This window comes from Callorhinus ursinus, unplaced genomic scaffold, assembly GCF_003265705.2.
Source record: "Callorhinus ursinus isolate GAN/ISIS: 27379988/994484 unplaced genomic scaffold, GSC_fseal_2.0 scaffold11, whole genome shotgun sequence".
Classification (NCBI taxonomy): Eukaryota; Metazoa; Chordata; class Mammalia; order Carnivora; family Otariidae; genus Callorhinus; species Callorhinus ursinus.
The window spans coordinates 21,346,700-21,373,963 of record NW_027397073.1 but is presented as its reverse complement, the minus strand read 5'-3'; the positions used below and the strand labels follow the sequence as shown (position 1 = coordinate 21,373,963).

Below are 27,264 nucleotides of genomic sequence, written 5' to 3'. Positions count from 1 at the left end.
CCTAGGACCACTGAGGTTCCTATCCCAGACAGAATCTGTCACAGCCTTTATGGGAGACACAGTGCTACTCAAGTGTGAAGTCATTGGGGAGCCTATGCCAACAATACACTGGCAAAAAAACCAACAAGACATGACTCCTATCCCAGGAGACTCCCGAGTGGTGGTCTTGCCCTCTGGAGCCTTGCAGATCAGCAGACTTCAACTGGGGGACATTGGAATCTACCGATGCTTAGCTCGGAACCCAGCCAGCTCAAGAACAGGAAACGAAGCAGAAGTCAGAATTCTGTCAGGTATGCCTGTGCTCTTTATTTTCTTCAGAATTACATTGTTTGGAGTAGTTTGGACAACAATTTTCCCTTTAACAAATGCCTTGTAATTGTTTTTAAGTTCTGGGGTTTTGCTTTACATTTTTTTTCTTTCTTTCTAAATGAGCCATTAGATGAGGGTAAGCCAAAAGCTTTCTTTATTCTTCCCAGTCTTGTAGTTGAAGTTTCCAGAGAAATATATATTTTCCTTATGCCTGGCTTCATTCAGGGATGCATTCACTCGTCCCATTAATACACAATGAGTGCTTCTTTGTGTAAAGCTCACTTTACATTACAAATAATACATTGTTAATGTATTATTTTATTTTCCCCTGATAACATTCTAAGAAGTAGTGACTATTATCCCCATTTTCAACGGAGGAAGGTGAGGCTCTCCAAGGTTAAGTACCTTCCCCAGGTTCATAGTGAGCATTCATTTACTTGTCAATTCATATACTCATTTCTGAGAAGCATTGTGCTATGTACAAGGTTGTAGCAATGATTAAGACTGACACAGAGCCTGGTTTGTTAGAGTTCTGGGTGAACATGGACAGGTAAATCCTTACAATATAGTGTGACTGATACTATGGTAAGGAAAGTTGTTTCTCTTCCTTTCTCTTCTCTGGCAAATCTATGACTCTGGGCTCCTTTTCCACTCCTAAATAACCAAACGTTAGACAGGAGATTTTCTAACATCTCTTTTCTTTCAATAATTGCTACTATCTTCTATCTCTGTAATATCTACTTTCTCATTTAGTTGCACTTGGAGGGTTTACAATGACTCACTTGTGAGAATCACAAAGAAGACACACACCTGAGTAGTTGTGACAGACTCCCTATCAAAGCATTGATGTTGGCTTTTGTCTCGGTGTGTTGTGTGCAGTTATCACAAATCCTTCAGCTAGGTAGAGGGTAACGTTCCTAAGTCTTCAAAAGTAAACTGGCAACTTGAACATTTCTAGGTACTTTGATAAGGACCTCTTTGAAGCCTCTTCTAATTCTTTCGTGTACTCTCTCCTCCATCAGTCACAGGGATACTGACTTAAATGTGTCAATAACCATTGGCCCCACTTCCATCCACTAGGCCGTGACAGATGCAAATGTAGCATTTATTCCCAACACATACATGCATTTATTAAGGCATCCATTAGATACACAAAAATTTTAAATATTTATATTCATATGTCCTTAATAATGCATCTGAGTCAATCAGATGGGAAGCCTAGGTAAATTTTCCATATAGAAAATTGTCAGGACTATGTTAGCCTATCTTAATATGACTGAAAGGTCTGTTTTCCAGACGTATTAAGGGATAAAGTTGAACTAATTAAATATTAAATCTGAAATAGAAAGTTTTGAAAGAGACATAAGCATCAAATCACCATTTACATTTATTTGTTCACCTTGTAAGACACATTTGTATTATAATCCATGGAGATTTATTTAAAGCCAAACTTCATGTTGTTAATTTGACTAAAATCAAAAATATGTTGGGGGTACTTTGGAGGTGTGTATATTTTTTATCTGAATGGAAACTGAAATTTTTTGCAGTTATTACAGCTAATGAGAAATTTTCTCCAAGTTCTATGAATTCAAATATAAACTTTATTTTTTTATTTTATTTTGTTTTATTATGTTAGTCACCATACAATACATCATTAGTTTTTGATGTAGTGATCCATGATTCATTGTTTGCATATAACACCCAGTGCTCCATGCCGTACTTGTGCTCCTTAATACCCATCACTGGGCTAACCCATCCCCCCAACCCTTCCCCTCTAGAATCCTTAGTTTGTTTCTCGGAGTCCATTGTCTCTCATGGTTCGTCTCCCCCTCCAATTCCCCCACTTCATTTTTCCCTTCCTTCTCCTAATGTCCTCCATGCTGTTCCTTATGTTCCACAAATAAGTGAAACCATATGATAATTGACTTTCTCTGCTTGGCTTATTTCACTCAGCATAATCTCCTCCAGTCCCATCCATGCTGATGTAAAGTTGGGTGTTCATCCTTTCTCATGGCTGAGTAATATTCCATTGTATATATGGACCACATCTTCTTTATCCATTCATCTGTTGAAGGGCATCTTGGCTTTTTCCACAGTTTGGCTATTGCAGACATTGCTGCTATGAACATTGGGGTGCATATGGCCCTTCTTTTCACTACATCTGTGTCAAATATAAACTTCAAAACGGACTTATGTGCTGAGGTAATAAATACACATATACACACATTATTGTCATACTTGGTTAAGCCTGCCTCGTATGCTATTGACCATGTAAAGGATCTGCTGAAGGAACATATGTTTGTCCATTTATCATTGAGTTTGCAAGTTGATTTAGAGGTCAAATACACAAACCCACAAGTACAAAATTGAGTGAGAGAATGAATGGATGGATGGATGGCTAGTCAATCCCAGTTTCTTTTATTTTTTTAAATTTTTTTTTTAAAGATTTTATGTATTTGACAGAGAGAGACACAGCGAGAGAGGGAACACAAGCAGGGGGAGTGGGAGAGGGAGAAGCAGGCTTTTCACGGAGCAGGGAACCCGACGCGGGGCTCGATCCCAGGACCCTGGGATCATGACCTGAGCCGAAGGCAGACGCTTAATGACTGAGCCACCCAGCCACCCCAATCCCAGTTTCTTTTAATTGCCATTTATGATTTTCTCATTTTTAAAATCTTGCTAATCCTTTCTGAATCAATTTCTGTTTTCTGTAAGTACCAATCTGAGGAAGTAATAATTTACATGGATAAATGACCCACTCTCTATTCTAATGCTATTTAATCAGGTAAGATGGAGTCAGTTAAAATAGGAAACCATCAAATTACTAATATGTGTTATAAACATTAAAGTGGTACTTGAATAGTCACCATTTTAAAAATATATATATTATTCTTCATGGTTATTTAAGTACCCTCTTGACTGATGATGTTATCTGTTTTTGTGTTAGTTTGAAACATAAATGCTAATGTGTGTAGAGAGGTATCTAGTACTAATTAATACATAATTTGATGTTCTTACTCAAGTTTATGTAAAATAAAAGTTGCCCCTTTTATATATTAAGTGCTTGATATCACCAAGTAACTGAGATCCATTAAATTCAGATTTTAAGAATCAAATAGTTGTCTTGAAATGTTGCTTTTCAATGAGTAATTTTAGTTTGTTTACTAAATAAATAAATACCTATTCAACAAACTTTTGAGTGAATTTTACATACCTGTCATCATGCTGGTTGCGAGGATACGACCTTGGGAGACTGTGCCCTAAAACAGCAATAGCGTAGTGGGGAAAACATGGGGCGCCTGGGTGGCTCCTCGGTTAAGCATCTGCCTTCAGCTCAGGTCATGATCCCATGGCCTGGGATCCCTGGGGTCCCTGCTCAGTGGGGAGCCTGCTTCTACCTCTCCCTCTACCTGCTGCTCCCCCTGCTTGCACTCTCTCTTAACTGTCTGTCAAATAAATAAATAAAATCTTAAAAAAAAAAAATCAGACAAAGGAAGTGGACTGTGCTGAGAAGGAAGAAACATAGTGGCATCCCCTCACGTAGAAATACCAGCTGCCAATTTTGAAAAGCAAGGAAGTGTACCCCAGGTCAGAAGAACAGCATTAATACAGCATAGAGAAAGGAGACATAATAGCTTTTCAGATGACCTGCTCTTAGTCTTTTTAAAACAAGGTCTTGGGCACAGGAAGTGTTAGAGGGGACGGACTGGAGGTAAGGAAGATACACTGAAGGAAGGGAGATAAGGTAGAATGTGTGGCATTAACCTGGAGAGAATTAACCCAGAGTGGTATCAGACAGGATTCAGAAATGAAGATGAGGGAGGAGATCTTAATTACGGATAAGTCTCAGAAATGCATCACATAGGGCATATGAGGGAGAGGATGGAATCCGGGCTCAGTAAAAGCTAGGTGGTGGCACTTTTCCCTGAGATTGGGCATGGAATAGTGGCACTACTGGTTCAAAATAAATTGCAAACTTTTAAATGTCATACTTGGTTAAGATTTCCCCATAACATTTTATATTTTCCAGATAAAATGAATAATTATCTCTTTCATTCAAAGGTAGGGAAATCAGTAACTAATTTAATTTGACTAATGTTTTAAGACAGAAATTGAATTCTTGCTTATGAGGAATTGTACATTTTTAACAGAGTAAGTTAGTATTAAATTGTTGTAAAGTGTTTTTTTTTTTTTTTGGAAATATTGATAATGCAACACTAGGTAAGATTGAGGTGGTTTGAAGTATTTTGTTGCATGTGATGGGGAATGTATGAGGTATTGAGGGGCCACTGGAATTGTCAGGTTCACTTTATTCAGCTCTCATGACATCTGAGTGCCAAGCAGTAGATTGAATTGCTGAATTATAAATCTGCTTTGGGCACTAGGTTGACTAAAATAACTGGCCCATACACTGAAACTCTAATTTCAGTTTTCTTAATGGCCTAATTGAATTGATCAATTGGTAATTCAATCTATTGTTCATTCGTTTAACTGCGATTAAATGACTCTTGGTCCTGGATAGACCTGAACTCTAAATATCTGTACAATTAGAAGCACTGGCTTTTAATGGAATCAATTGGACTAAAGCATGTTTTGAATGATTTTTGTCTATAATATTTATTTTTATTGAAATGCATTTTAACAGAAACATTTCAAAATTCATATTATTTAAAGGAAAACTATTTTTTTTAGTTTTAAAACAAAGAGTTTCAGAATTGTGTTCATGACCAAGAATTTATTATTGATGGGTACATAAAACTTTTTAGTTTAAGTATTATATTACAATTATATTTTGCTTTTGTTTTATTATTTCTGCAGAATACTAGTTGTAGGAAAAAGCAAAGAAGACACGTTCTTTGTTTTGAAACTTACCATTGAGCCAGACAGTTCACTCATGTATCCATATGACCAACATAAGGCAGGGAATGGTAAACTCAGGGAAGCAAATCTAGTTCCAAATCAGCACAGGCAAGGAATAAGTAGGTTGTAGGTGGAAAATTGGCAGATTCCTTGTAGAGATGATTCCTTTGCTAGATATTCAGGAGATAACCATTTGTAGAATGACACCAGATGATAAATCTGGAATGAGAAGTTGAACGTATTTTATGGAGAAACTTGAATCCCATGAGTAGGAATTTTGACTTGATTCTATTCACTTTATTGATGGCTGGGAATCCTTGAAGGTTTTTGAATAATATATATCATGATATAAGCACACACACAGAAAAACAGAAATAAGAAAGTGAAGAGCAAATCAGATTAATGTATTATAAAATTTTTGTATCATACTTAATGTTTTTCACTACACTAAAGGATTTTCCCATAGTTTCCTTTTTTTTTTTTTTTGGCTAGTTTTGTTTTTTATGTTGTGTTAATCACCATACAACACATCATTAGTTTTTTTTTTAATTTTTTATTGTTATGTTAGTCACCATACATTACATCATTAGTTTTTGATGTAGTGTTCCATGATTCATTGTTTGTGCATAACACCCAGTGCTCCATGCAGAACGTGCCCTCTTTAATACCCAAAACCAGGCTAACCCATCCTCCCACCCCACTCCCCTCTAGAACCCTCAGTTTGTTTTTCAGAGTCCATCGTCTCTCATGGTTCGTCTCCCCCTCCGATTTCCCCGCCTTCACTCTTCCCCTCCTGCTATCTTCTTCTTTTTTTGTTTTAACATGTATTATTTGTTTCAGAGGTACAGATCTGTGATTCAACAGTCTTGCACAATTCACAGCGCTCACCATAGCACATACCCTCCCCAATGCCTGTCACCCAACCACCCCATCCCTCCCACCCCCCACCACTCCAGCAACCCTCAGTTTGTTTCCTGAGGTGAAGAATTCCTCATATCAGTGAGGTCATATGATACATGTCTTTCTCTGATTGACTTATTTCACTCAGCCTAACACCCTCCAGTTCCATCCACATCATTGCAAATGGCAAGATCTCATTCCTCTTGATGGCTGCATAATATTCCATTGTGTATATATACCACTTCTTCTTTATCCATTCATCGGTCGATGGGCATCTTGGCTCTTTCCACAGTTTGGCTATTGTGGACATTGCTGCTAAAAACATCGGGGTGCACATATCCCTTCAGATCCCTACATTTGTATCTTTGAGGTAAATACCCAGTAGTGTAATTGCTGGATCATATGGTAGCTCTATTTTCAACTTTTTGAGGAACCTCCATACTGTTTTCCAGAGTGGGTGCACCAGCTTGCATTCACGCCAACAGTGTAGGAGGGTTCCCCTTTTTCTGCATAACCGCCAACATCTGTCACTTCCTGACTTGTTCATTTTAGCCATTCTGACTGGTGTGAGGTGATATCTCATTGAGGTTTTGATTTGGATTTCCCTGATGCCGAGTGATGTTGAGCCCTTTTTCATGTGTCTGTTGGCCATTTGGATGTCTTCATGGGAAAAATGTCTGTTCATGTCTTCTGCCCATTTCTTGATTGGATTATTTGTTCTTTGGGTGTTAAGTTTGCTAAGTTCTTTATAGATTTTGGATACTAGCCCTTTATCTGCTATGTCATTTGCACATATCTTCCTCCATTCTGTCGGTCGTCCTTTGGTTTTGTTGACTGTTTCTTTTGCTATGCAAAAGCTTTTTATCTTGATGAAGTCCCAATAGTTCATTTTTGTCCTTGCTTCCCTTGCCTTTGGTGATGTTTCTAGGAAGAGGTTGCTGTGGCCGAGGTTGAAGAGGTTGCTGCCTGTGTTCTCCTTTAGGATTTTGATGGACTCCTGTCTCACATTTAGTTCTTTCAACCATTTTGAGTCTATTTCTGTGTGTGGTGTAAGGAAATGGTCCAGTTTCATTCTTCTGCATGTGGCTGCCCAATTTTCCCAACACCATTTGTTGAAGAGACTGTCTTTTTGCCATTGGACATTCTTTCCTGCTTTGTTGAAGATGAGTTGACCATAGAGCTGAGGGTCCATTTCTGGGCTCTCGATTCTGTTCCATTGATTTTTGTGTCTGTTTTTGTGCCAGTACCATACTGTCTTGAGGATGACTGCTTTGTAGTAGAGCTTGAAGTCTGGAATTGTGATGCCGCCAGCTTTGTTTTTCTTTTTCGACATTCCTCTGGCTATTCGGGGTCTTTTCTGGTTCCATACAAATTTTAGGGTATTTGTTCCATTTCTTTGAAAAAAGTGGATGGTATTCTGATGGGGATTGCAATGAATGTGTAGATTGCTCTAGCTAGCATTGACATCTTCACAATATTTGTTCTTCCAATCCATGAGTGTGGAACGTTTTTCCATTTCTTTGTGTCTTCCTCAATTTCTTTCCTGAGTATTTTTTAGTTTTCTGAGTACAGATCCTTTGCCTATTTGGTTAGATTTATTCCTAGGTATCCTATGGTTTTGGGTGCAATTGTAAATGGGATCGACTTCTTAATTTATCTTTCTTCTGTCTTGTTGTTGGTGTATAGGAATGCCACTGATTTCTGTGCATTGATTTTAGGTCCTGCCACTTTACTGAATTCCTGTATGAGTTCTAGCAGTTTTGGGGTGGAGTCTTTTGTGTTTTCCACATAAAGTATCATATCATCTGCAAAGAGGGAGAGTTTGACTTCTTTGCCAATTTGGATGCTTTTTATTTCTTTTTGTTGTCTGATTGCTGTGGCTAGGACTTCTAATACTATGTTGAATAGCAGTGGTGATAGTGGACATCCCTGCCACGTTCCTGACCTTAGGGGGAAAGCTCTCAGTTTTTCCCCATTGAGAATGATATTCGCTGTGGGTTTTTCATAGATGGCTTTTATGGTATCAAGGTACGTACCCTCTATCCCTATACTCTGAAGAGTTTTGATCAAGAAAGGATGCTGTACTTTGTCAAATGCTTTTTCTGCATATGGAGAGGATCATATGATTCTTGTTCTTTCTTTTATTAATGTATTGTATCACATTGATTGATTTGCGGATGTTGAACCAATCTTGCAGTCCAGGGATGAATCCCACTTGGTCGTGGTGAATAATCCTTTTAATGTACTGTTGAATCCTATTGACTAGTATTTTGGTGAGAATTTTTGCATCCATGTTCATCAAAGATATTGGTCTGTAATTCTCCTTTTTGATGGGGTCTTTGTCTGGTTTGGGGATCAAGGTAATGGTGGCCTCAGAAAATGAGTTTGGAAGTTTTCCTTCCATTTCTATTTTTTTGGAATAGTTTCAGAAGAATGGGTAAAATTCTTCTTTAAATGTTTGGTGGAATTCCCCTGGGAAGGCATCTGGCCCTGGGCTTTTGTTTGTTGGGAGATTCTTTTTTTTAAGATTTTATTTATTTATTTGACAGAGAGAGACACAGCGAGAGAGAGAACAGAAGCAGGGGGGAGTGGGAGAGGGAGAAGCAGGCTTCTCACGGAGCAGGCAACCCGATGTGGGGCTCGGTCCCAGGACACTGGGTCGCTGGCTCATAATATGTTCTTATAATTATTTGTATTTCTTTGGTGTTGGTTGTGATCTCTCCTCTTTCATTCATGATTTTGTTGATCATTTAAAGTCTTTATTTCCTTGTTGATCTTTTGCTTAGATGATCTGTCCATTTCAGCCAGGGGGGTGTTAAAGTCCCCTACTCTTATTGTATTGTTGTCCATGTGTTTCTTTGCTTTTGTTATTAATTGCCTGATATAATTGGCTGCTCCCATGTTAGGGGCATAGATATTTACAACTCTTAGATCTTCTTGTTGGATAGACCCTTTAAGTAAGATATAGTGTCCTTCTTTATCTCTTATTATAGTCTTTGGTTTAAAATCTAATTTGTCTGATATAAGGATTGCCACCCCAGCTTTCTTTTGGTGTCCATTAGCATGGTAAATGGTTTTCCACACCCTCACTTTCAATCTGGGGGTGTCTTTGGGTCTAAAATGAGTCTCTTGCAGACGGCATCTCGATGGGTCTTGTTTTGTTTTTTTTTTTATCCAATCTGATAGCCTGTGTCTTTTGATTGGGGCATTTACATTCAGGGTAACTAGTGAAAGATACAAATTTAGTGCCATTGTATTGCCTGTGAGGTGACTGTTACTGTATATGTCTGTGTTCCTTTCTGGTCTATGTTGCTTTTAGGCTCTCTGCCTAGAGGACCCCTTTCAGTATTTCTTGTAGGGCTTCATGTTTGCAAATTCTTTTAGTTTTTGTTTATCCTGGAAGCTTTTTATCTCTCCTTCTATTTTCAATGACAGCCTAGCTGAATATAGTATTCTTGGCTGCATATTTTTCTCGTGTAGTGCTCTGAATATATCATGCCAGTCCTTTCTGGCCTGCCAGGTCTCTGTGGATAGGTCTGTTGACAATCTAATATTTCTACCATTGTAGGTTACATATCTCTTCTCCTGAGCTGCTTTCAGGATTTTCTCTTTGTCTCTAAGTTTTACTCTTAGATGTCGGGGTGTTGACCTATTTTTATTGATTTTGAGAGGGGTTCTCTGTGCCTCCTGTTTTGATTCTTGTTTCCTTCCCCAAATTAGGGAAGTTCTCTGCTATAATTTGCTCCAATATACCTTCTGCCCCTCTCTCTCTTTCTTCTTCTTCTGGGATCCCAATTATTCTAATGTTGTTTCATCTCATTGTATCGCTTATCTCTCAAATTCTGCCCTCGTGATCCAGTAGTTGTTTATCTCTCTTTTTCTCAGCTTCCTTATTCTCCATCATTTGGTCTTCTATATCGCTAATTCTCTCTTCTGCCTCATTTATCCTAGCAATTAGATCCCCCATTTTTTATTTAATAGCCTTTTTGATTTCGACTTGGTTAGATTTTAGTTCTTTTATTTCTCCAGAAAGTGTTTCTCTAAACACTTCCATGCTTTTTTCAAGCCCAGCTAGAATCTTTAAATTCATCTTTCTGAACTCTAGTTCCGACATCATACTAATGTATTGAATAGGTCCCTGGCAGTCAGTACTGCCTCTTGTTCTTTTTGTTGAGGTGATTTTTTCTGTCTTGTCATTTTGTCCAGAGGAGAATAGATGAATGAGAGAACAAAATGCTAACAGGGTACCGACATCACCAGAAAATATACTCTAAACAAATCAGAAAAGACCTGAAACCTGGGGGAAAGAAAGAAAAAAGAAAAAAGAAAAAGAAAACCAAACAAAAACTGAACAAAACAAAACAAAAAAAACACAGTATGATCAAATATGATCAGGCTTTTGCATAGATCAGTGCCACACACTAGATTTTGGATGTATTTTGGTCTGTTAGAAGAAAGTACCTCCCAAAATTTTAAAGAAAGAAAAACTTATATATGTACAAAAATAAGGGTTAATACGATGAAGGGATGGAATATGAGTGTAAAGATGAAAATTATAAATGATTTTATAAAAGGAATTGATAAGATAAGAAGTTGGTTGAAAAAAGAAAGAAGAGGATTTTAAAAAGAAAAGAAAAAAAAAGGAGAGAATGTGATCAGGCAGGAGACTAGAACAAAGCCATATACTAGAGATTTAGGGTATATTTTGATCTGTTAGAAGAAACTGTCTCAAAATTTTAAAGAGAGAATAACTTAAATAAATATGCCAAAAATAAGGGTAACTACTATGAAGGGTTAGACTATGACTCTAAAAATGAAAAATAAAAAATGTTTTTTAAAAAAGGGATTGATAAGATATTGGTTGAAAAAGGGAAAATGAAAAATTCAAAAAAAAAAGACAGTTAAAAAAGAAAAAAGTTAACTTTGAAAGACTGAAGAATCATGGTAAAAAAGCCATGAATTCTATGTGCAGTATTCCCCTAGCGCTGGAGTTCTGCCGTTCTCATTGATCGGTAAACTTGGTCTTGGCTGGCTGTTCTTGCTGATCTTCTGGGGGAGGGGCCTGTTGCCGTGGTTCCCAAATATCTTTGCCGGAGGCGGAATTGCCCTGCCCTTGTCGGTCCAGGCTAAGTAATCTGCTCGGGTTTGCTCTCAGGAGCTTTTGTTCCCTGCAAGCTTTCGATACAGCTTTGGAGAACAAGAGTGAAAATGGAGGCCTCCCAATCTCCACCCCAGAGGAGCCAAGAACTTGGGGCCCCACTCCTCAGTGCGCCCCCAGAGAAAAGCAGTCAGTCACTCCTGTGTCCCCGGTCTCTGGCCGCACTCCGTGCTCACCCAGCCCATGACCAAGTGTTTCTATCTCTGGCTCACAACCCGGTGTGGAGTCTCCAAACCCAGCAGATCCCTGCAGTGCGCTCTGGCGCCGCTTCTCCCTGGGGAGGAAGGGGAGTCTCCCCGGATCTCCGCTTATTGGGTCCCTCTTGGAGGAACAGTGGCCCGACTGTGCTGCAGATCATGGTTTATGGCAACCCCGAGCTGAGAGCCCACGCCTTGGCTCCGTCTCTGCAGCCGGCTTCCCCGTTCCAATACCTGGGAACTCTGCTGCACTCAGGCACCCCCGGTCTTTCTGTCACCCTGAGGGCCCTGAGACCACACTGTCCCAGAGAGGGTTCCACCCCCTGCTTAGCCACTGGGGCAACATCCCTCAGCAGAGCCAACTTCTAAAAGTTCTGATTTTGTGCTCTGCTGCTCTATCACTTGCCAAAAGCAGTGGACGGAGCCCCCTCCCCCACTGTCTATCCTCCTGAATATCGCCTTGGATTCACTTCTCTGCATGTCCTCCTTTCCAGAAAGTAGTTGCTTTTCTGTCCAGAGAGCTGTTGCTATTCTTTCCTTTGATCTCCTGTTGAGTTCGTAGGTGTTCAGAATGGTTTGATCCCTATCCAGCTGAATTCCGGGACCAGACGAAATCCAGGTCTCCTACTCCTCCACCATCGTGCTCCTATATCATTAGTTTTTGATGTAGTGTTCCATGATTCCTTGTTTGCATATAACACCCAGTGCTCCATTCAATATGTGCCCTCTTTAATAGCCATCACCAGGCTAACCCATCCCTCCACCCCACTTCCCTCTAGAACCCTCAGTTTGTTTCTCAGAGTCCATAGTCTCTTATGGTTTGTCTCCCCCTGTGATTCCCCCCCTTGATTTTTCCCTTCCTACTATCTTGTTCTTTTTTTTTTTTTAACATATAATGCATCATTTGTTTCATAGGTACAGGTCTGTGGCTAGTTTTGAATAAAACTCTTTTTTATGCCATGCTGTAGATAGAACACTATTAACCTTTCATAGATCTAAGTTGGATAAAATGGTTTCTTCTGCTTTTCTCTTACATGTGCATAGAAAAGAATGAAATATAAGACTATATTATATTTGAACCATGTGAAGTCCATATTTCCTGAATATTATGTCAGACTTAATTCAGACTGCATGAAGGAGTCAGCATGTAGACTACCACAGTCCATTTCATATTGAGTTAATATTGATCTATTAAACTATTATTATAATAAGTTGCTAAAAGCATGGAGTATGACCAGACTAAGTATAAATCTCAGTTATACCACTTACTAGTAGTGCAATTTAGGGCAGTTTACATAATCCAAATCTTTATTTATCTTGCAAAATGTAGAGAGTAATATCACATTGCTTAGTGTGGTTATGAGGTTTTAACTTAAGAGGCCAAATATAATGTCTGGAATTGCTAGGTCCTAAGTAACTACTGTAATTACTTTTATATTTTAGAAATTCCAGTCTTAAAGAATTCAATTCTCATGTCAAGATTATTTATCTGAGAGTAAATTACCTGATTTTGATTCTGGGTATCTAAGTATTCATTTGTTTAGTGATAGTTACACATATTTTATGCTATTTACCGACAATACTATGTTTCTGCATTTGCTTTTCACATCTATCGAAAGGCAGCTCAACTATTTCTTCTTTAGTAATGCATTGCTACATGATTTTCACCCTAAACTTTGCATCAACATCATTTTGTTTGCTATACAAAATATTGTGAGAGACACTGGCTTAGAAATAAGAGTTAGAAGATAAATAAGACTTCTAGTATTTGATCTGTATTAGCAATTACCAATTCACTGAATCTTCTAAAATCCTTAGTTTCCTTATTTGTTGAGAGAAAAGGTTGGCCTAGAACAGCCTTTCCAAGTTTTCTCACTACCAGGGCTCTCATTTATTATTTTATTCTACATTCATCTCCAACTTCACTTTTGAAATCACGGTGTTTAAGAGTTCAAGTTTGCTAGACAAACTCTATTAAAAACTAAGGGCACCTGGGTGGCTCAGTTGGTTGAGTGTCTGACTTGATTTTGGCTCAGGTCATGATCTCATGGTCATGAGATCAAGCCCCACATTGGGTTCTGCACTGGGTTTGGAGCCTGATTAAGATTCTCTCTATGAGTGGAAAAAAAAAAAAAAGATTCTCTCTCTGCCTCTCTCTCTGCCCCTACCCAGCTCTCTCTCAAATAAATAAATATTGGGGGGTGCCTGGGTGCCTCAGTTGAACAGCTGACTCTTGATCTCAGCTCAGGTCATGATCTCAGGATCCTGGGATTGAGCCCCATATAGGGCTCCATGCTCGATAGGGAGTCTGCTTAAGGATTTCTCTCCCTCTCCCTCTGCCTCTCCCCCAACTTGCTCTCTCCTCTCTCTCTCTCAAATAAATAAATAAATCTTTAAAAAAAAAGAAAACAAAACTATAACGCCATGCTAAAATACAATCATTGTCAAAATCAATCTCATAAAATATGAGATTATCCTACTTTTAAATTAATTTAAAAAACAATTGTTTAAAAGAAACAATGGTTTTAAGCTGGTTTATGTTGTTATAAAAAGCACAACTAAAGAAAATAAGATAACCTTTTATTGTATACAAGTGGCCATGTAGTGAAATGACTAAGTCCCACATCATGATGTCCTCCACCCCCAACCCCCAACCATGATAGCTTTAGCTTGCCCTCTTTGGGAACCAGGGCTGGGCAGAACGTGGAAACCAATGGACATTCATGCTATATTAGAGTTTGTTATTGTAAGTCAGGTCTTTTAACCAATGTGAGATAGTAGAGATAATCAGTGTTTCATATGGAGTTGATGAAATTCCATTCAGATCCACAAAGTTTATATGTTAGTAAGCCTAAGCTGACTTGTAGTGGATAAATAGACAGTATCTCTTTGATTCTTGAATTTATTAACAACAACAACAACAAAAAAGTTTTCATCTCTCAGTGTTGTTTTGGGGACATCAAGCTAGTCCAGGATTCCAAGTTAAAAGTATTTGAAATACTGGGTGATCTATTACATTTTTCTTGCCGTGCCTATCATTCTAATGTCACTAGCGATCTCTTCCTCACCAGTCCCGCTAGTTTTTCTCTTTTCATTCTTGACCTTGAGTGATATTACATATTGTTTATGTGATCTCCTCTTAACTCCCATCCTCTGCTATGTTGCTATTTCATATAAGGTCAAAAACAAAAACAGTATACTTGGAATTGTCCTCTGTAAGAAGGAAAGAAGGTTCCTTGAAAAAAGAATCTTTCTTTTCCCAGGAGTCTTTTAGGGCTGATACATGGTCAGCTGTGCATTTACTAGGAATATGACACTTAGTGGCTCCAGGAAGGGTCCAGCAATCTGTCCTGACTCACAAACAAGAGGCTTTCTCTGAGAGTGTAGAAGCCAAAACTATAACTTATGAGTGCAAAAGTCACAAAAATCAATGAAGGTACTACCTGAGCTTCCTTCTCTGGTCCTGCTTGATATCAGTTTATTCCTAGAGCATAAGAAAGACGTACTTAGTCATAGCTATGGGCATACCTTTATTTTTTCAACATTGGCCAAATAGGAAATAACCCAAATACTTTTTTTTATTCTTTAACAAAAACAAGAGTTAGAATGGCGTGTCTGGGTGGCTCAGTGGGTTAAGATTCTGCCTTTGGCTCAGGTCGTGATCCCAGGGTCCTGGGATAGAGCCCTGTGCCTACTCAGCAGGGAGCCTGCTTCTCCCTCTCCTCCTTGCTTGTGCTCTCTCTTGCTATCTCTGTCACTGTCTGTCTCTCTCTCTCAAAATCTTTAAAAAAAAAAAGAAATTTAAAAAAAAATCTTAAAAAATACAGAATAAATAATCAATTACTTTTCTAAAAAATTTTAAATGCTACTTTATGCATTATATAAATTATGAAGATTTCTGGGTTCCCTAAACTAACTTTGACACATCATAATGACAGAATTTGTTTTCTGGGACTCTACTGTCGGCTGTAAAATTACAAAAAAAAAAATCATTCTATAAATGAAAAACCACTTCCTTCAACCCTGCTACAAAATGAAACTGATAGACTCAAAATTTGCCTGTGAGACAGAAGGGATATAGCCATATGCCAATGATAAGAATAGACACTCTGCTTTCTTCTTCCAAACTCTATCTACAAATAGCAGTATGTGTGTGTACATGGAGAAAGAAAGAGGAAATATGAACAGATGTAGGAATATTTAGAGAGGGAATGTCATTTTTAGTACTGAATTGGAGTAAATGAGGAAGGGAAGTAATAGCATCATGGAGTCATGACTACTAGCTCCTGAGAAATGGTTCTCTTCTTCTCGGTTCAAAACTCCTTGGCTTTCAGCCAGATGGAGGTTTTTTCTTTTCTTATTAAATAAATTTTGATTCCTGTGATCAGTCTGGATTAGGCTGGTTTTTAATAAAAGACACACTAAACACAGAGTTAGAAGGAGTTTGATGGAATTTTTCACTCAGAGCACATATTATTATACCTGCTTGTTTTTGAAGATGCAGGGAACCTGCTGAATTTCCTGAAACAGAACTAGATGGGGGATGGCTAAGGAGCCAGCAGGTGAACAGTAGGTTAGCTTGAAACTGAGGATAACGACAGGAAACTCGCTCTGTGAGGTTAAATTAATTTGTAACTCTTAAGCCTGGGAAGAAATCAAAGAGAATATCCCACTGTAGCCTGCAGTGTCCTTTCATTTCCAGTTGGAAAAGTGTTTGATATTCCATTGAGGCAGTCTTTTAATAAAGAAAACCAAACAGTATACAACAAGAAAAAAAAAGGTTTTGCATTCAGAAAGCATAAAAATTAAAAGCAAGTACTGGTTATTTTGAGGAAGATAGTTATTAAATTGTGAAAACTGTTTTTGTTTTTTTTTTCTAACACAGATGCCAGCAGCGCATAATTAAATTTGTCTCTGCCTCAGTTATTCTTTAGATTCAGCCATGCAAGTTCAGTGTTGAGATTCATAAATAGTAATTGAGAAAAATGGCCCCATGAAAAGAAAGTCATTATCATCACAGGGTGAGCATGCATTCCACTATGCACAGGATAGTGCCAGGCACATCTAATGTCCGAGAATAATTATAGTTACCTTTCACTCTAAAATGTACTCAATGTTGGATAATATATGTAGTGAGTCTGGTTATCTATGATGAGGTAAGACAAAATCATGTGGTCTTGACGTATTTGGGAAAACCTGGGAATGCAGAGTCAAATTTAGCTTCTAGTTGGCCTCACAGACTCAGTTAATCTGGCCATTGTAACAACTAATAGAAACTTTTTTTAAATTGAAATGCCCTAAAATAGAAAATACTCTCTCTCTTCTTTTACAGTGTGCCTTCTCCATGACTCCTTGAGTAATTGGGCCCTGAAAACAGTTGAGTTCTTATTTCTAAATATGTGAACTGTAGGTAAAGGTGTCAGGTTATATGATCCAAGATACTTCTTGACTTTTAATAATCTATTGCTGAAAGAAAGTGACTGAAAATACTTAAGTTTTTCACTGCCCTCACAAATGAAAGTAATGATAATAATAGCAATAAGAAGAAGAAAGAGAAAGAATGACATTCACTTTTTTTTTTTTTTTAAGTAGGCTCCATGCCCAGCATGGAGCCCAATGCAGGGCTTGAACTCATGACCCTGAGATCAAGACCTGAGCTGAGACCAAGAGTCAGACACTTAACCGACTTAACCGACTGAGCCACCTATAGTTTCACCATGGTGACTAAGAATACCTTTCATGAAGCAATAAAATTATTAATTTTATTAATTCTTAATCCTTAAATTCATATATTTTTTAATATTCTGAATATCAAAAGAGGAAATACAGATGAAGGATGTCTAAGTACATTAGTTTTTTATTTTTGTGATCATTTGAGTTTCAAACTGAATTAGCTCCTTTTTTTTTTATGACACACCATTTTTACTTGAAAGGGCAATCAACACAAAAACTGGAGCTATTCAGACTTGGGTACTAGTTAGACATTTTCTCAAAAATGAACAAAGTGAGCCAGTCAATTTAAGGAAAACAGTATCTGCTGCCAAGGATGAAATTCAGGCTTTTAAGTAAAATTAGAAATTTGGAAAGCTTGTATCTGACACTAGGAGCTTGACAACATCACAACATTAGAAGGCCTTTCTGATGGGATTGGTGGTGATAGTAACAAATGGGATTTTTTGATACTGTATAATGAAATGTGTCAACATTGGGAAGATCTAATTCCCCGTGCCATCCCAAATGATGGCAGATTGATGGGACAGTACCATGCATAGGTAAAAAGATCTATTCAAAATGCAAGATAGACCAACAGATCTTTATATGTAACAGTGCAAAATGTTTATCAATATGGGGTCAGATTCCACATTGCAGCTAACTTTCAAGAAACTACTTATTGGTATAGTGTTAAAGGATAAAGTCTACAATTATTTGAAAAGACTATTAAAATACACCTTCCTTTTCCAACTACGTATTTGTTTGACATCAGATCATTTTCATATAACACAACCAAATCAACATATCAGAACAAAGTGAATGCAGAAAGTAACACTATAGTCTAGTTATTGTTCATTAAACCACTCGTTAAAAAAATTCACAAAAGTCAGGGTGCCTGGCTGGCTCAGTCAGTAGAAGCAACTCTTGTTCTTGGGGTTGTGAGTTCAAACCCCATGTTAGGTGTAGAGATTGCTTAAAAACAAAATCTTTAAAAAAATTATAAAAATGTGACATACTACCCCTCTTCCAATGTTTTTATTTTGAAAAATGCAGTTTAAAAATACATATATTATGATAAGTTATAAATAAAAATTTAATAAATATTTTTTAAAAGTGTCTCAATTTTGACTTTCAATATGGTAAATATTTATAGCTATAACTTACATAAACAAAAGTTCTTTGGGGTCCTCAATAGTTTTTAAGAGCACATTGGTCCCTGAAAATGAACAGTTGTGAGATCCATTGTCTGTATCATGATTCATTTTCCTAGTGATTGTAGATTAGTCCTTTCCAACTCAGATAACAGATTAAGCTAAATAGGCCAAATTTTCCATTTAAAAAATTAGAAAGGGAGGGAGGAAGGAATGAAGGAAGGAAGGCAGGGAGGAAAGCATAAACAAAGGCAGCATGTTGCCATAAGGTGTTTTTACACTTGAAATGCAATCTGTGTATGTCAGAGATCAGTATCCCTGTAAGGACTCTTTTTCCTCTAGTTACATACTACCCTCTTGCTCTCTGAGGAGATTAACTCTTTTGCCACCAGGATGACAATGAGATCAGGTCAGATGGAGAATCATACCGATATTCCCCAATAGGAAGAAGCTAAACTGGTTCTTAGTCTAAGCAAATCAGACTGCTTGTTATCAACTTAGAAAAATTGTTTGCATAATTTTTTGTATTCACTTCCATGAGCATCATATGAAAGAAGTCTGCTTATTTTTTTTTTTTTTGGTTTTTAATAAAATGACAGAGGAAAAACAATCCATTTTTGCTGGTTTGATTTTAAATCTATTGCCAAATATGTTTTCTCGAGTCTACGCTTTCATTTTCCTCTCGTTTTTATTTTAAAACATACAGCACATACATAAAAGCATATGCAACATATGTGCAGTTCAAAGAATAAACATAAAATGACCATTTGTATACCTACCACCCAGTTTATGAAATCCAGTATTACAAACTGGTAATCTGATGCCATTTCCTGTGATGAAATCATACTCATTAATTAACTGGAAAAAATTGCCATGTTCAGCCTGTTAGCTGAACAATTTCATTTGGATCTGAATAGTCAATGCCCATATAGCAAGAACAAAAACTATCTTTATGGATATTTCCTAATTCTATCATAGTCCCATTAAAATCAATTTAGTCAACAAAAGTCATGACCTAAAATTCAAGTTTACTCTTTCCAGGGCTTTTCCACCTATACCATTTTTAGAGCCTAGAGAGAAACCTTTCATCTGTTTTTAAATATATGCCTTGTGTTTTAATCATTGACTTTTATAATTTGTTTGTTCCTTGTATAATTATCCTCCACCTTTGCAACACTAGAATTTAACACAAATCTCTACTCTAAATATATGTGTTCTTATAAAAACCTTTGAAAATAGAGAAAAATCCAAAGATGTAAATAAAAAACACTCATGATTCTGTCACACAAAGATAACCTTGGCAATTGTATCTCCATCCTCCCTCTTTTAAAACATAAATCTACTTTCTTGACACTCCTCTTTTAAAAAATCACATTTTAAGGAAGAAAAATAAGACAAATATTTATTGCTACATAACTGTAAGTCACTGTAAAATTTAGTGACTTGAAATAATTTATTATCTCTTATAATCCTGCAGTGTATCTCAGCAGTTCCTCTGCTGGTTTTACTTTGGCTCCCTTGTGTATATTTGGCTGAAGTGGAAGGTTCAAGATGGCCTCAATCACATGTCTGTCAGTTGGTGCTGGTTTTTGGCTTGGGGGACTCAGTTATCCTCCATGTGCCTTCTTCAGGTAGCTAGACTAAGATGCTAGTCTCAGAAAGAGTCATGGCAGAAACCGTAAGACCTCTTGAGGCCTTGACTCCAGAGCTCATACAGTATGACCCACCCCATAATCTATTGGTCAAAGCCCAACACAGGGCCAGGCAAGATTTAAATCATGGGGAACTAGACCCTCCATTCTGGATTGGAGGAACTCGCACAGTTTGTGATCATATTTAATCCATCACAATGTTGTGAAACATACGAACTACTTACTATTAAAGAAAATTTCTATTAGCTTTTTTTGGGAACTTCCATAATCTTAGAATTTATGAGGTTATATATTTATAGAGAATTATCTTTGGAGAAATAAAACCAAATTTCTCTGGCAATAGCTGGCATTTTTATACCTGTCATCAGGTCACAAACACTAATGTCTCCAATGAAGCTACAGAGATTATAAACATAACTGAAATGGGCCAGGCAGAGATTGAAGTCATCTGGAATATATATGCTCTGTCTAAAAAAGTAATAGCAGATGGTTATTCTGTGGCAATATGAGCCCAGTGATGCCTGAACTACTGATATTTTAAGATGAAGACAAAATCCCAGTGAGTTAAAGTTATTTTGTGTATCTTCATAAATTGATTTAAAAGCTTTTATGGAAAGACAGGAGACCTAGAATAGTGAGAACAATACCAAAGAAGAAAGTCAGAGGATGCACACTGCCTGACATCAAAACTCATTATAAAGCTAAATAGTCAAGATGGTGTGATATTGGCAAAATAATAGGTAAACAGATCGATGGAACAAAATAGAGCACCCAGAAATAGACCCACACAGTCAACTGATCTTTCACAAAGGAACAAAATCAAGTCAATGGAGAGAGCATAGTCTTTTCAACAAATGGTGCTGGAACATTTGGACATTCATATGCAAAAAAACCCCCACAAAACCCAACCTACCAAACAAACAAACAAACCTCTAGTCACAGACCTTATACCTTTTTCTAAAAAAATTGACTCAAAATAGATCATTGACCTAAATGTAAAACATAAAACTATAAAAACTTCTAGAAGATAACAGAGGAGAAAATCTAGGTGAGCTTAGGTTTGACAATGAAATTTTAGACCTATAAAATAGTCCATGAAGGGAAAAATTTTCAAGTTGTGATATTAATAATTTTTGCTCTACAAGACAATGTTAAAAGAAAGTAAAAACAAACCACAGACAGAAAATATTTGCAAAACACACATCTGATAAAGGACTTGTATCTAAAATATATAAGCACCAGAAACTCAATGATAAGAAAACAAACAAATCAATTAAAAAATAGGCAAATATCTGAATAGACACCTTGTTGAAAAGGATCTAAAAGATGGAAACCAAGCATATGAAATATGCTCAAGATTATATGTCATTGTGGAATTGCTAGTTAGAACAATTATAATGCTAGGCACATATTAAAATGGCTAAAATCCAAAAAATGACCATACCAAATGCTTAGGAGGATGAGGAGTAACAGGACATTTATTGCTCTTAGGAATGCAAAATTGCAGAGGTACTTTGGAAGACAGTTTGGGAGTTTCTTACAAAGGTAAATAGTTTTACCATACAGTATAGCAATCACTCTTCAAGGTACTTACCCAATTGAGTTGAAAAGTTATGACCAGACAAAAACCTGCACATGGACATTTATAGCAGATTTGTTCATAATCACCAAGCAATCAAGGTATCCTTCCATAGGTGAATGGATAAACAAACTGTGGTACATCCATATAAGGGAATACTATCCAGCAAGAAGAGCAAATGAACAATGGAACCCCCCAAAGACATAGAGGGACCCTAAATGCATATTACTAAGTGAGATAAATCAATTATCAGAAGACTATAAACTGTATAATTCCAACTGTAGGATATTCTATAGGAATATCCTATATTTCCAACTATAGGAAAAGGTGCAACTATAGAAATAGTAGAGAAACCAATAATTTCCTAGGGCTTGAGTTAGGTGTGGTAGGTGAGTGATGAATAGGTAAATCTTAGGGGATTTTAAGGGTGGTGAAACTATATGATACTGTAATGCTGAACACCTGACATTATGCATTTTTCCAAACCCATGCAACTATACAACACAAAGAGTGAACCTAATGTATACTATTGACTTTAGTTTATAATAATGTATCAATATCACTGAATTAATTGTAACAAATGTCCCACCTTCATGTAAGTTGTTAATAATAGGGGAAACAATGTCAGGGGATGGGGACCTGGTCTATGGAAACTCCCTAATCTTCAATTTTTTTAGTAAATTAAAATTAAAAAATAAGCAGAAACATTTTGTGTTGGTTGATTTTGTTTCCTAATAAAAAAAATGTAATTGTTGAGTTGAATTATTGGACCTTTTATGGATAAATATATAGTATTGCACACAGGCACCAGGTTAATTTCCTTTTAGCCGTAAGATCATATTAAGTAGATCTTACTTGATGCTGTGGAGGATATTATTATAGTGTGTGTGTGTGTGTGTGTGTGTGTGTGTGTGTGTGTGTGTGTGTACATATAGTATAGTATATGCTATAGTATATATTATATATAGTATTATACTATATAGTATAGTATATACTATAAATAGTATAGTATATACTGTAAGTAGTATAGTATTATGCAATATATGCAATTGAAACATTTCTGCTGAGGAACAGGTGGTGAAAGTAAAGAAGTAAAGCATTCAGATAGATAAGACCCTGTTATGAAGATAGCTATTTGTAAATGTACATTTTGGGAACTGTCCATTTCAGGAAATTTATTGTTAAGCAACATTATCCTTCAAACTGTTCTCATTTGATTTGAAAAGTCACTTTCAAAAAGGGAAATGACACCTACCACCAGCAATTTTTTTAAAAGTTTTGAGACATTTAAGGACAATAAGGATTAACACATTTCAAAAATTCTTTCAATATTTTCATTGCAAAGACTATTTATTTTTGCTGCTGTAACAACCAGAAAGAGATGTGAGAAGACAGAGAAAGTGTGAATTTGTCTTTCTCCACACAAAGTACTTTAGATGACAATTACCATTCCAACCATTAACAGGAGAATTGGTATTTTTTTATTAATCTAGGGTCTAGCTGTGTGGAGTTGGGTCAGGCCAAGGAAGATTGACAGCAGTGTTAAAATGCGTCCCAGATCTCCTACCTCACTTCCTCTCTGCTCCTCTATGGCTCACACACTATGACACAGTTGGATCTAATTTTCCTTGGCTGTTCTCCATCCACCCTAATACTAGTTTTTAAGATTTCATGGCCTCATTTCCTTTGCTTCAAAATTGTGCTTTGCATTTGAAAAAATGGCACGTTACATGTTAATTCGATTTAATGCATTAAGTTGAAAATAGACAAATTAAACCTTCCTAGAGGGATGCAGATTTTAATAGGGATGTGGAAATATAGCATCTTATCTTAAATGAACTTTGAGTGATAAAAGTTTAGTGAGCAAGCGGGTCAGAGGGTATCACCATGGCTGGGATATCCTAACCATAGACTGCTGTTGGTGTGTCCCAGGCTTTCAGAGTGAAATATATGTGGGGGGTGGAAGAGAAGCCCTTAACTCTCACAGAGTTTTCTCTTGACATTGCACCAGGACTTTATAATTCTTTTTGCTTATTCCACCTGATACAATTTTAGCAACTTTGGAATAAATGAGTTCTAAGGTGAATGGAATGAGTCTTTAGGTTGAAAAGACACTGTTTTAGTTACCTGCTAGTAAAAATGAATAATGTTGGGGCACCTGGGTGGCTTAGTCAGTTAAGCATCCAACTCTTGATTTCGGCTCTGGTCTTGATCTCAGGATCCTGAGATGGAGACCCGTGTCGGGCTCTGCTCTGGGCATGGAGCCTACTTGGGATTTTCTCTCTTCCTCCTGCCCCCTTCCCTCACTTGTTCTCTCTTTCTCTGTGAAAGAAAGAGAAAGAAAGAAAGAGAGAAAGAGAGAAAGAGAAAGAAAGAAAGAGAGAAAGAGAGAAAGAGAAAGAAAGAAAGAAGGAAAGAAAGAAAGAAAGAAAGAGAAAGAAAGAAAGAAAGAAAGAAAGAAAGAAAGAAAGAGAAAGAAAGAAAGAAAGAAAGAAAGAAAGAAAGAAAGAAAGAAAGAAAGAAAGAAAGAAAGAGAAAGAAAGAGAGAAAGAAAGAGAGAAAGAAAGAAAGAAAGAAAGAAAGAAAGAAAGAAAGAAAGAAAAAGAAAGAAGTAAAATGAATAATGTTGGTTCTATAGAACTAGAAAATGCATTGAGTGAGGTAGGATTATACAGGAGCTCTTCATCTACATAGTCTCAGCTCTAGGGACAAACTCTTTGGAATGTTGTTAAAAATTAAAAATAAACAGAAGGCTTAGAAACAGCCTAAGTTACTATTATACAAAAGAAAATTTAGTGTAAGGTCTATTTTTGAAGACAGCAGATACTTTTTTTCAGTACCTTCTACATTCTACCTTCTCAATACTTGTATGTTGTTATTTAACACAGTTCTAACAGCCACTGAAACAATAGACAAAGCAGAAGGAAGTTGAATAGATATTCATGGCAGACAAACTGAACATATCAGAAAGTTACAGGAGATAATGTTTAGAGAAATTACTTGTCATATTGTCTTGTTCTCTAATGAGAAGTCCACAAGTCCTGCAGCCCACAACGAGTGCTTGTCAGTTCAAGCTTCTGTCTGTTGCCTTATACCATGATGTCATCAACAGCTAAGAATATTCTATCATGATCTTAGAAACTAGGGGTGGAAAAACCATTTAGGAGTCTAGTTTATAAGTTTCACTCATAACTTTCCAGTTTTTCTTCTTCTCTATCAGTGTCTTGTTTGGGAAAAAAATGGTTCAAGCTACATAATTTATCTTTACAGTGTTTTTCATAAAAGATGTGATCCTGTGTTTTCTTTCCACAGACCCAGGGCTGCACAGGCAGCTATATTTTCTGCAAAGACCGTCCAATGTGGTAGCCATTGAAGGAAAAGATGCCATTCTGGAGTGTTGTGTTTCTGGCTATCCTGCCCCGAGTTTTACCTGGTTACGGGGAGAAGAAGTCATCCAACTCAGGTATCACAAATTGAAGACTTGTGAAGTGTGTGTCACTGTTTCCCTTTCTCTAATTTGATATAGGTACCTAGAAATACTAATTCTTGATGATAATTGATTTTTCCCCTGCATTCCTTGACATTATACAACATACGAAAGACATTTACCCAATGCGATAAAGAGATGGGGAACAGAGTCAAAATCTATGAGATCAAGTCAGAAAAGAAATTTAGAAAGCCAGCATTGCTGTTGAAAATGCCCTGTCCAAAAACTATTCAGCAAAGATACTTTGGAGGATCTCATCCTAAGGAAGTGGTATAGAGAGTGAAATATTTATTAAGAAATTAAAGTTTTCTTTTTTATTTTTTAAAGATTTTATTTATTTATTTGACAGAGAGAGAGAGCACAAGTAGTCAGGGTGGCAGGCAGAAGGAGAGGGTGAAGCATGCTCCCCAATGAGCAGAGAACCCGATGTGGGGCTCGATCCCAGGACCCTGGGATCATGACTTGAGCCGAAGGCAGATGCTTAACTGACTGAGCCACCCAGGCACCCCAGGAAATTAAAGTTTTCTGAATTGTATATATAGCATGTCATTATAGGGTCTGTGCAATTTTTTCAGCTGCAGTTATATCTTTCACACTCCAGATATAACAATTATTTAAGATAAGGCAAAAGAACATGGCTGGCTTTGAATTATTAGACGTTCATATTAAGGCATAGTTAGAAAGTAAACTCTTAATAGAATGGAACACTTAGCCTGAAACATTTTGATTAAATGGATTTCACTTAAGAAATTAATTTCATTGACTTGGAGGTCTGGTGTACTCCTTTTTAACACATTTGTTTTCTGTGATGAGATAGGTTCACAGATAATAACTTAAATCTTTAAATTTCATCTCCCCTCTATATTTATATAACAACACTATATGGTATGATGTCACAATACTTCTGAGAATATTAAAACATGTGAGAAATCTGGTTGCAGCTATAGCATGTCAAAACATGTTCTCTGAATTAGCCAGACATTCTTGGTACAGTATGAAGTGTGGCTTTGTACTAAATCAGATGTCAGGACACAAGACATTGACTTCCACTATGGGGAATCACTTCTCTGGAGCTTGTGGTCCTCAAATCCAAAATGAGAGAATTGCACCAGATTATCTGGAAGTTTCTTTTCAGTACTAAGCTTGGTCCCAAGTTTAATCTATTTAATTTCTTTGATCACTGCACATAGCCTTCCAGTGGGAGTGGTTTATCTTGAGTGAATTTTTGATCAATAAATGTGATGTTACCTAGGCCCCCAAAATAGAGGTTTTTTTCTAATTTTATAATTTGATCTTTTGTGGAGTTTATTTCAACCTCTGAGTACCTTGCCTGGTATACACATATGTATCCGTACATTAATCTACTCTCTAATTATATATGCCTGTGTCTTACAGGTCCAAAAAGTATTCCTTATTGGGTGGAAGCAACTTGCTTATCTCCAATGTGACAGATGATGATAGTGGAACTTACACCTGCATTGTTACATATAAAAATGAGAATATTAGTGCCTCTGCAGAGCTCACAGTCTTGGGTAAGTCAATGGCTCGAGATTAGTTTACACTGTCCTTTTCAAAATACACGACCGTGACACTTTAAACGCTTATCCCTGAATTGCGTCCTGTGTTTATTAGTATGAAATTGTGAAGTCCCAATATTCCATACATGTCCTTACTTTACTTTGATTAATTGCAAAGGGTTAAAAGCAGTGTTTGAATACTTGTTCATTGACTGAAATCTAGACGCAGCACTCTTTGGGCTAATTATTCCAATGATACAACTGAAATCTATGAAAAATTATTATTTAACAAACGTGTTAAACAGCAAATGAGTTAAATAACAAATGAGAGATTCCAATAGGCATGAATGAGAGAAATTGTATAAATAATATGCGCTTGAGTGGAAAAGTCAGATATCATTTGAGATGACAGGGTTCCTGACATTAAATTCAAATGTCTTGGTAAGATTGTTTTGTTAATATGGAAATACTGTAGATGTTATGTTGAGGGTGAACCAATAAAATCAAATATATCTAAGGAAAACACATAGAAAGAATCTAATTTTAAAAATTTAAGGGGGGTTGGATGGTACATATTATTCAGAAAGACAGGGTCCCCGTGTATCTTTGTAAATTAATAATTATTATATGTGGTAGGTACTCAAACACATATTTTATCATCTACCCCAGATTTTTTTTTTAGTCAGTTTCATTTGAATTACGTAATTTGGAGAAAGTGCTTTACCATTTGAATTCCAATTGC

The 27,264-nt window shown here is 36.8% G+C and overlaps 1 protein-coding gene across 2 annotated transcripts in view; it reads left to right on the top strand.

The window, feature by feature from the left end:
- Positions 1–27,264, top strand: part of DCC (DCC netrin 1 receptor) — a 1,171,073-nt gene that overhangs the window by 545,826 nt on the left and 597,983 nt on the right. For both annotated transcript variants that reach the window (XM_073898173.1, XM_073898172.1), the window contains exons 3-5: positions 6–290; positions 24,831–24,981; positions 26,401–26,537. In XM_073898173.1, the coding sequence (XP_073754274.1) occupies positions 6–290; positions 24,831–24,981; positions 26,401–26,537 (573 nt within the window). The remainder of the gene's footprint in view (positions 1–5; positions 291–24,830; positions 24,982–26,400; positions 26,538–27,264) is intronic.